Source organism: Erigeron canadensis, chromosome 1 (assembly GCF_010389155.1).
Source record: "Erigeron canadensis isolate Cc75 chromosome 1, C_canadensis_v1, whole genome shotgun sequence".
Classification (NCBI taxonomy): Eukaryota; Viridiplantae; Streptophyta; class Magnoliopsida; order Asterales; family Asteraceae; genus Erigeron; species Erigeron canadensis.
In genome coordinates this window covers 45,238,803-45,249,490 of record NC_057761.1, presented here as the reverse complement: position 1 = coordinate 45,249,490, position 10,688 = coordinate 45,238,803, and the positions used below count along the sequence as shown (strand labels likewise).

General features: G+C 35.0%; 1 protein-coding gene across 1 annotated transcript; it reads right to left on the bottom strand.

Moving 5' to 3' along the window:
- Window positions 1–721: 721 nt before the first annotated feature.
- On the bottom strand, window positions 722–8,785 carry LOC122604113 (COP1-interacting protein 7). The gene is made up of 13 exons (XM_043777017.1): window positions 8,604–8,785; window positions 7,853–8,032; window positions 7,494–7,605; window positions 7,360–7,399; window positions 7,211–7,263; window positions 7,071–7,120; window positions 5,961–6,113; window positions 5,659–5,876; window positions 3,952–5,249; window positions 2,927–3,760; window positions 2,155–2,494; window positions 1,438–1,503; window positions 722–1,061 (listed from the first exon to the last, which is right to left on the bottom strand). Exons 1-13 carry the CDS (start codon window positions 8,660–8,662, stop codon window positions 994–996), a joined length of 3,471 nt encoding a protein of 1,156 aa, XP_043632952.1. The 5' UTR covers window positions 8,663–8,785; the 3' UTR covers window positions 722–993.
- Window positions 8,786–10,688: the final 1,903 nt, after the last annotated feature.

The window sequence follows — 10,688 nt, the reverse complement described above, 5'->3', positions numbered from 1 at the left end:
AACACCTTCTTATTTCTAGCCTTCCAAAGACACCAACTATGAAGACGATACCTTTGAATAGATTGCGCCCCTTCTTTCCTAAATTAACCTTTTGGCACTCTTCAATAAGTTCTGTAACCGAAGTAAAAGGAAAAGAAGCAACCTTGCACCAAGCGAAGATACGAGTCCAAAGAGTTTTCGAGAAGTTGCGGTTGCAAATAATATGATCAGCTGTCTCGACCCAATCGTTACGAAAGACACACATGCAAATAATAATACTAGTGTTGCATTTCGTAACCTAATTAGTTATCAACTATAAAAGTTAACATAAAATCAAATAAGATACTCCGTATTTAAATAGGGCATAAGGGATAAACTATAAAAGTTAAGAGAGGTAAAAGAAAAACTTATAACAATTAAAAGGAGGTAAACGAAAAAAGGTAGCACAGTAGATATCTTCTTTACAAGATCTGCAACAAATCTCCATTAAAGCTCAAATCAAACATCTGTGATCTGTGTACCTGGTCCTGGTGTGTCACGGGGAAATCAGAAATGGCAGGGCTTTGTCAAGATCGAAGAAAATGAGTTGGTGATGATAAAGAAAGATTCTTACATAAGATTAGAAACTTTGATATATCACAGAAATAGAAATATATTGAAAAGAGAGAAAATAGATGGAGCCCATGAGTTCAATCTTTCAATCAGAGGGTAGATATACTTTTGTACAGCAATAAAGAAAGGATTTCATCAACTTTACTTTAATAGATTTAATTAACAAATTTACCAGCAACAAAACATATCAGTCTTAATTTGATCTAAAGCTAACCTAGAGATTCGAATGTAGATGGTCCAAAACTTTTGACCTACAACAACCCACAGAAATTGACGAAAAAGAGCTGCTCTTTAAACCCAATTTCATCAACTATACATTTAGAATGTGCATAATAAGTTAATAACTCAGGATATACCCCCTCACTTCACAAAAGCCTCGAAGTTTCAAAGATGTCCGTCCATTCATGCGGTTGGTTTCTTTTCAGTTGTCTTCCCACGGAAGGAGGATAGTAACGAGAAGTGTTTTGAAGCTGTCACGTACAACAATCACATATTCAAAACCAACTATCAGACTAATACTATATGATAGTAAATTAGTAAGTACACTATTTGCCATTACAAATTCTTAATAATTATTTTTAAAAAATAGAATCAATTTCTGGTCAACCAATTACTCTTTCGACCATTTCTTGTTTACCGGTTTGCCCTAATTAAATGTTCACTAAGGGCAAATAAGTAAGATTCAATTTGACTCTGGAAAGTAGGGATGGTGCGCAAAAAGTGGTTGGGACATGAGTAGTATTAATTAATATTCGTGTAGCAAAACATTATATAATAAATAGTACAGGAGCCAAACAAATATAGTTTTGAAAGAATATATAGTTAGATACTTAGATGTAGACTCACACTTTTGAGAAGCATGACCATGTATGGGAGCTTGATCTTCAGATATTAAGGTCTTCAATGTATGAACTGTTTGATATCAGAAGCATACCATAGAGTCAGCACACTGTTTACATTTATAATTTCACATTCTGATTTCCGACTTGAAAGGAAATGGATGAAACGTGAGTTACAATGCCAGAATAATTAATTTAAAATTAAAAAGTGACCAAACTTCATTTCACAATCATCTATATGAGGGCAAACATATGTTTAAGCAAAAATCTGAAATACTTAGATGACGGATAAAGGTTTGCAATTCCTATAAGCAGCTATTCACTGGACAGTAAAACGAGAGAAACATCTCTAGCTCACATAGTGGGCATATATCAAATGGAATCGATATGTATGCCACTGTTAACTTCTATAAATAAAGCATATAAATAGTGTGACGGCCCCTGAAGATCGAAGATCATAGAAATGAAGATTTGGACAATTGCACAGATTAAAAAAAAAAAAAACACATTTGGCTAAATAAACTATCAACATGTAAGAAAACTATAGCAAATGATGGATTTGTTGATCTAGTTTTGATTATTAGATTAGTTAATGGAAAACAGAATATTTCATTTTATTATACTCAGAGATCAAGTATAGTGCAGGACGCTACACTCGGGCAACTGAAGCTACTAAAACATACTCCTTTGAGCATAATAATAGATAAAATCAATTAGGAGTTACCTTCAGCAGAAGCAGGGGCAGTGAATGTAAGATTATCAGGTTGAGAAGTTGCGGTATCTGAAGGGGTGTGGCTTTTCTTTCCAAGCATGAGAAGTCGTCTGAATCCTTTTGGTTGGGGTTTCTCAAGGACTTCAGGGATCTTTTCCAGCTTCAAGTTGTTAAAATCAGAAATATATGTCTTTTCAGCTCCCGAAGTCATTCCAAAGTTGGACGGAGGTGCTTTTGCATATTCTGAATTTCTAGTAGATGGGTCTTCAAAAGATGAAACACGTGCATAAGGAGCTTGGTAGCTAGAACTTGTTCCTGGATTTTCGCCCAAATTCTCCACACGATCATTCACCTGACCAGACAGCAGGACACCGGCATTATTAAGACAACTTATAAATCAGACTAACCAGTTGAAATGTGAGAAAACGCTTTGATGTCAGCCCATTGGTTTGCTTTTAAGAACTACTTATTAATGCTTTTTAACTGATACAAATTATACTTTTATGCATTTTGGAAAATAAAATAGGTGTACAGAATATGTAGTTCTCAGTCAGGAATAATAACAATTAAACGGATGACAGCTATAATTCTTTTATGTATGTACTTAATGGTCACTTGATGACTAGTACATGATATGAATATTTTGTGACGGTTACCTGAAAAAGAGGTGATGTTGGATTAAAGCTTAACTAATAATTAACTTTTGCATATTTCTAACAACCTGAAGAGTATTACTATTATGGGAATGGAAAGAGTATGAGCAAGGGATGCATAAAATTCTGACCTCACCAGAAGTATGATGTTTCTGGGGGTGGACTGAAATGGTCCCTTTATCAATAATTTCCATAGACAAAGGCACCTCTTGAACATTGACCTCTGTTCCATGATTACTGACATATTCCTTAGTTAATGATGACTGACGCTTATGTTCAAGCATGACGACAGTCTTGTCAATTATAGGGTTGCCATCGGCTACATTGAATCTGTCATTTAAATTCACTTTAGCAACTTCAGAAGCTCCAACAGTCTTATCCTCCTTTACCTTCACCTTTTGCGTTAGATTTGAAGATGCCTTTGATGTTCTGATTTTGAGCTCAGGAAGGGATGCAGCCTTAGTTTGATCAAGGTTAATAATAGCAGAAATCTTTTTGCTCTCGGGCCCATTGGATAACTTTGGTTTCGAAACAGGCTCTGCACTCCGTGTCTTAATAGTAGTATGAACATGAATGTTGTTGATCTTTTTAGGTTCAGATAGCCTTCTAATGCGAGTCATAGAAGCCTTTGAATCTGGAATAACAGAACTACTTTCTTTCTTTGTATCTGACATAGATGACAAGGATCTGGTCAATCTATTCCCTGCTGAATGATTCCCATCAGCTAATTTGGTGCTGCTGGTCAAGGATTTTTTTGAAATGGTTGATCCTATGGAAGTAGGTCTTATTTTGGATCTTTGTAGAGGAGACGATGAACCAGGCTCTGAATCAGTGAACTTGAATCCTCTGTGAGACATGGGAGAGAGCTTAGATGGTAACTGTTGTTTGCTGGAGTTAGCTCTTGCAGCAATTCTCTTTTGTCTCTCCATCTTAAGAGCTTCAAGTCTTTTAAGTTCTGCATCTTGCTGAAGATAGCGAGATTTAAACATAGGTACTTAAACAACGATCAATCATTTGTTTTAAAAATAAATAGGAAATGGGATAAAGTTTAGGAACGATTAAAGATGATAGTATACATAATAATATGTAACATTCACTTGAAATGCTCTAAAAGTTACTATACACTTGGAGTATAACAAAGAAATAAGCACAGTACCTGTTCTTTCCTCATTTTCTGAAGATCAGCTTTATAGGATCTTAGTTTCTCAGCACGTGCACGTGCATCCTCTATAGTATTATTCACCTTCGATGGTCTTCCCTTCCTTACCAAAGAAGGCCCCTGGTTAGCTTTCGACGGTTGGTGCTTTTCTGCACTTTTAGACCCTTTCTTAACTTCGGTCTTGTTCATTTTTTCACGTGAAGCAGCAACAGCAGCATCTTCAGCTAACTGCATTTCATAGTCTAAAGCAGGATCATATCCCAAAGGCCTCTTCTCAAGATCTCGTTCAGGCATCAAGCTTAAGGCATCTGGCTCATATGTGATGACTTGCTTATTAGATATGTTTTCTGGATTTTGAGTGTTGGATGATGGGAGGTCATATAAGTCCATATTCATGCTACTTCTATGGTCATTTACACCTGAAGTTGAGCGCAACGAAACCATAACTGCTTCGTCAGCAGCATGCAATCCATTTCTGTCCAAATTGGCGGTTGCACCCTCAAACCCATTATCGACTAGTGGATCCCTTACATATGCTTGTTCTCTTCTACCTAACAAAAAATCGTCATTTCCACTCCTATACAAAATCTTTCTTCCATTTCTATCAAAGGATTGCATATCAATTCTCTTCCCTTCACCATCATCATCTCGCCCTACATGTGCCAATGGATCAGCAGCCATGCTTTTTTGCAGTCTGTTTGTTTTAGAATCCTTTTCCATTGCAAACATATCTTCATTAGCAGAACGGTCACCTTCTGCAACCCCTTTGAGTAAATAACTTTGAAATGCATCCCAAGGGCCACTATCTATTTCTTTCCTGTTACGAGTCTCAGATTCAGACTCTTTCCGGTTACCTTTTCTCTTCGAGGATCTTAAGCTACTTCCATTATTACGAGACTCGATCTCATCCCCGATATCACTGTCAGAGGCTGATTCGGAGTCATCTCCTGATGAATTCTGGTTTTTTGAGTTAATGAAGTTAATATTACGGATAACCACCTTGCCTGATCTTGATTTCCCAGATTTTCCAACATCCTTTTGTAGTTCTGAGCCTTCGTCAGGTTCAGGGCTGGTATATCTGTTATTATGTTCCATGGAATGCCTCAAATGAAAAAGAGGATCCTCCATGGATGGATAAGGTGGCGGAGGATAAAATGGAGCGGTTCCAGGATAATGTTGATAGTATGGCATGGGATATGCTTGATACACGGGTACGCTACCTAGTGAAGTATGCATACCCCAAGGAGGGAAACCTGGATTGGGAGATTGTCCTCCATGATATTGTTGTTCACCACCTTTAACAAATGAAAACAATATAAGACGACCAAGAAACAACTAAGAGTAACATAAACCTTAGACATAGGGCACTTGTAAAGTTGTAAAGCAGCTACAAATATTACATAACTACCATACAAAACCAACATTCATCAACGATGGAAGGATTTCCTTTTACTGTCCTATGATTTAGAAGTGATCTTTGAAAAACTCAGATCAGATTCTCTATAGTTACTTCAGTTTAACCATTAATTCGTTTGGGATTTCATTTTATCAAGTCGTGCCTCTTGCTGTTTCAGACAGTATTCATGCTTTTGGTTGTTCGTAGTTAGTTCAGGTTATGCATGGAGATGGCATAGCAGGCGGTCATAGAAACGTAAACATATGAAAATCTACTTAAATAGTAAAACTGGTCAAGCAAATTCCTACCTGCATTTGGATCACCGCCTACTGTCTCTTTAGTTTCTGAAGTAGCATCACCCCTGGGTTCATTAGGCCCATTGGTCATACTTGAAAGCACAATACCTGATGCATTCATGGTCGAATAATCCAATTTGCCAGACATTGCATCTTCTGCTTCTATATCAACCCATTGTCCGGACTCATGTTTTCGCTTCCACAAATCCATGAACCGCAAACAAGCATTCCTGTTGTATGTACATACAGATGGTCAAATATAGATATATACATGAGCAGAAACAAAAGAAAGTGATGCAAAGATAGCTGCTTACATTAAACGTGATGCACCAAAGCATTCAGCGAATGATAACAAATTCGTAATATGATCAATTTCGAAACCAGCAGCAACAGCACGTGCAAAAGCCATGCCTTGTTCTTTCTTAAGGACTGTTTTGCGTGTCTCAAGAACATGTAAGAGCTGGACTCTGAATATACATTGAGTAGATATATAAGAACTCTCATTCGAACAAAAAGATATAAGAATCAGGCCACATTGAATAATAACTAAGTAGTTACGCAAATAAATATATTTTATTTTCTCCAATCATTTAAAAGATTCTGGCCTACATGTGGTTCTATCGCAGCCTGAAAACGTTAAAAAGGGATTAACGGCAGGTCAAAGGACAAGAACACTATTTTTTTCACAATCATATGTGATGATTGCGCGGATCCCAAGTTTTGTATATGCACAACACTTTTACCCTCTGAAATTATAGAAACTGTGGGAATGTGAACACAACAATCTGACACTGACCCAGCCAACCAGACAATTTGTTCAAGTGTTTTTGAGGATACTTATCCATCATACATGAGTAGAGAGAGTTGACTCATTCATCAACATAGCCACGTTGTAGCCAAAGATTGAACTGCATAAAGATCATACCAAAATGTCACTGTTGCACCGACAACCTCCATTTATGTCTAGGGAAATGCTTGTGAAGTTCATTCCAACTCAAGTCTTAAGTGCAACATCTTCACTACCCCAGAATTGGAACTTGGCTGTAACAATAGACAGGTATGACCATGCAAAGACTAGTTTTTTGGTATCAAAATAAATTAAGTGTAGGGCATAGTCCATGATTTTCTGTCAAATGTTTAGCACTCCATTAACAAGGGAATATAAGACCTCGTTGGTAGTAATTGAAACCTTGAGATCTAGTGGCCCTCGTTCAACTTATTTGACGTTGCATAACTAGGACATAAGACAATGCAACGCATATTCTAAATTCTGTCATGTTTCAAAAGACCTCAAACCACCTTAGATAAGTGTCCTAATTTGATTTTGATAGACAAATAAACTAGCTCACGCCTAACATCCACACTCAAAAACAACTGGGGACATGCATTGTGAAACGATGGACTGAAGAAAAGAGCACCAGTACTTCGAATTTCCCTCTTTGGCATTGGAAACAGTAGTCTCTTGGGCCCCAGGCTGCCAAAACAAGGGAAAAAAGGAACTAGTTAATAACCAACACTAATCATACTGAACAACAATAATACTGGGTGACTCATAACTCATTACCTTGTAAAGGACAATTGCTTTCTCCGTGTCAGCATCATATGCGGGTTTATTTTCTGGCCAAAATGTGAAAAAAATTCAATACCATGATAATTATAGAATCGGAAATGCCACATGGTCCAAATGATTACTATATATATATATATACACACCTTCATTGACTGCCACAGGCTTTACCAGACGGTCTTCTACCTGCCATCATTGACACTTCAATGATAAATATAAGAAACAAATTTACTGAACATACGACATACACGGGAATATATATATATACATATATTTTAACCTGAATATCATTGTTTCCTTGAATTGAAATTGCTTCTTCTATTTGTAGGATTTCAGATTCTATGATGTAGACACGTTCTAGTATCTCAGGAGTGCTCACAAAGCGAACAAAACTATAAAAAACAAACATAGTAGGTTTTTGTTATGGTTTAATCTTCAAGATCATCAACATGATTTAGAAAGAGTGCCATTAAATACGGAAAACTTTGCACAATGACATTGAAACGTGAAATAGCAACAATGCCACACGAAAAGCTTAAACTTTTCAGCAGTTTAAACCTTTAAACATGAAACTCTGAAAGTATGATGGTCATATATCAACACAAAGAGTCAAACTAAAGCATGAATTGAACTATATACCTTTCCACGGTGCCCTTTGTAAACCATGTTGCGTTACTGCCAGTTTCTGGTGCAAGCAATACCGAATAGCCACCTTCGGCAATCTGATCCTGAGCTGTCTTTAGGTGTGCAATAAAAGGGTTGAGCAAACCCGACGCAATTTTCTCCTTCTTATCGTTTGCGATAATGTACAAATCGCACCTGGAAATTTTACAAGAATTGTATTTATTCGATATAGATATATACCTCGCTCAACTACATATATGAGGGGGGTGATATTCGTACCACAACTTTTGATTTATTTACCACAAATATGCTTTACAGACTCAGTATGCTTTAATAATTGTACCGTGTGGTAAATATAAAGTTTTGTGGTACGAACATCAATTCTCGTATATATAAGGCATACATCATCAAACCATACATAGGATTACCTGAATTTTTGTTCAGAAAACTAAATTATCAGTACCAATTATAACTGAGATATACTAATATAATTATTAATGAACCAAAAATGAGAATAATATGTATTTTTAAAAAAACTAATGCTTTTATTGATTAGAATAAATAAATTGAGCATGCATAGTTACATAAAAACCAGCATTAAAAATAAATATTCACATGCCACATTCAGAGCATTTCAATTGGAAAGTTAACATAACATATTTACTAAAAATATAAAAATAATAATAATGCACAGACACGGATATATGCATATAGATATAGATAGATAGATATGCATGGTAAGTCAGTAAGTTGAAGTAATAATTACCTTGTTCTAGTGGGGGTGAGTTGAAATACGGCCGAGTCCAAACGAGTTTTTGACTTCATTACTTTTTTTTGGGGGGGGTTTGAGAATTCGATCGATTGATTGATTGTGACTTTTTTGTTTGTTTGGATTTTAATAGCGAAAAGCCAACTTTTTATTACAACTTTTTAATTTATAAAAAAAAAGGAATAAAGAAAAAAGTGAAAGTGAGGTAGCAGCTGCTGCTGCTGCTTATGTTAATGTAGACTTTAAAATAAAGTAATTGCTGCATTCAGGGGAGAGAGAGAAAGACGGTAAAGAGAGAGAGAGACAACAAAACATGAAGACATGAATTCCGTAGAGAGAGAGAAAGTGAGATCCAAAATGGGTTTTGGTTTACAGAATGTTTTTTAAGGAATTAGATTTTTATTAAAGGAATTGGAATTCAATTTTGTCAAATGACAAAATTAACCTCTTTATGATTTTATATTATAAATAATTCTTTTTCTTTACATATATATATTATTATATAGGATGATAATAACCAATAATATAATATGCACACCTAAATATGTGAGACATACAATCACATTTTTCTTCTTTGATCTCAAGATTCACACCATCTCTCTTTTTTTCTGCACACACTAGCATACACTAAAAAAAGCACATAATAATCTATGAATCTATCTTCAAAGTTAATACACATAAACAATTAAATATTACAAAGCAAACACACATACATGTTGCGTCTTTTGCTCAGACAAATCTCCGGCAGCGGAAGTAGCAACCGGAAAAAGAAGCGGTAGCGGAATTAGCAACCGTAAAAAAAAGCGGCAGCGGAAGTAGTAACTGGAAAAGCAGCGACAACGACACAGTTGCAGCCGGAATAATCAACGACGGCTGAAATAAGCAACAACGGTGGTCGATGGTGATGAACTGATGGGTGTGTTCCAAAAAGAAAGGTATTTTTATTTGGATGTTTAATTGTAAGAGGGTATTTTGGTAAACATGATGAATTCCTTGGAATGTTTGAAGATTCTATCATGTAACTGAAGGAATTGTAAAATCCTTGTTTTAAGGAATTTGATGGAATATTTTAAATTCCAGTTCCATTTATTTCCCAACCAAACAAGTGAAAGATTGGAATTTGAATTCCAATTCTTATGAATTCCAAATGATTCCACCCAACCAAACAGCCCCAAAGTGTTTTTTACCCGTAGTACTATGGAGTAAAGTAAATTTTTCTAACTATGTTTATGTAAAGTAAATTTTTCTAACTATGTTTATATTCATTGTATACGTGTTTATGTAAAGTAAATTTTTCTAACTATGTTTATGTGTCCCTTTTAATTTTGTTTTATATCCCTTTGTTAGGGACATGACACCGTCTTCTCAAATAATGGTAATTTTCACTTTCTAATTTAAAATATTTTCTTTTTTTATATGTTATTGTATTATCTAGCTACGTCATATATTCATAATCTTGAATGTTTTAACTTTTTTTTTATAATGATTTTTATGTGTTTAGTTTGCATGTGATTTGTGCTTTTTAACAATCTTGCAATATGATGGTGATTTTTTTTCTAATACATAGTATTTTCTTTGTTATTATTTTCTATATGTTATTATCGATCTTGAATGTCATAAAATCTTATAATAGTGTCACCATAGTTATAATATGTGCTTTCACATGAGATCGTTGCTTTTAAAAGTTCTTGCAAAGTGATTTTGTTTATTTTTTTATAAAAAAATTTCACCTGTAATTTTAATTTGGTTTCCAATAATATTTAAAACTTCTTAAATTTTACAAATTTTGTTGTCAGATGATGTACTTTTTACTAATATATTTTATTGGAATGAATTCGCTAAAATTCTTACTCTTCATGGAAAATAACCTAAGATGACAAACCCCATACTCGAACCTGAGGCCTAAGGGAAAAACTCACCCACGGAGCGCACAAATGGATTTAAAACATAACTCTAGCCACTGGCCGAGCTATTACCCGATAATTCATTCACATTATTTGTTATTTGAAAGGTAAAATCTATTGGATATTTAATTAGATAAAAATCTTTATGTTTGAAATTTATTAAATAAAAAAAAAATAA

Coding starts and splice junctions, on each gene's coding strand:
- LOC122604113 (XM_043777017.1), bottom strand. CDS start 8,662: ATGAAGTCAAAAACTCGTTTGGACTCGGCCGTATTTCAACTCACCCCC. Junction 8,033..8,603: donor CTCACCCCCACTAGAACAAG/GTAATTATTACT, acceptor TAAAATTTCCAG/GTGCGATTTGTACATTATCG. Junction 5,250..5,658: donor AGGCGGTGATCCAAATGCAG/GTAGGAATTTGC, acceptor CATTTGTTAAAG/GTGGTGAACAACAATATCAT.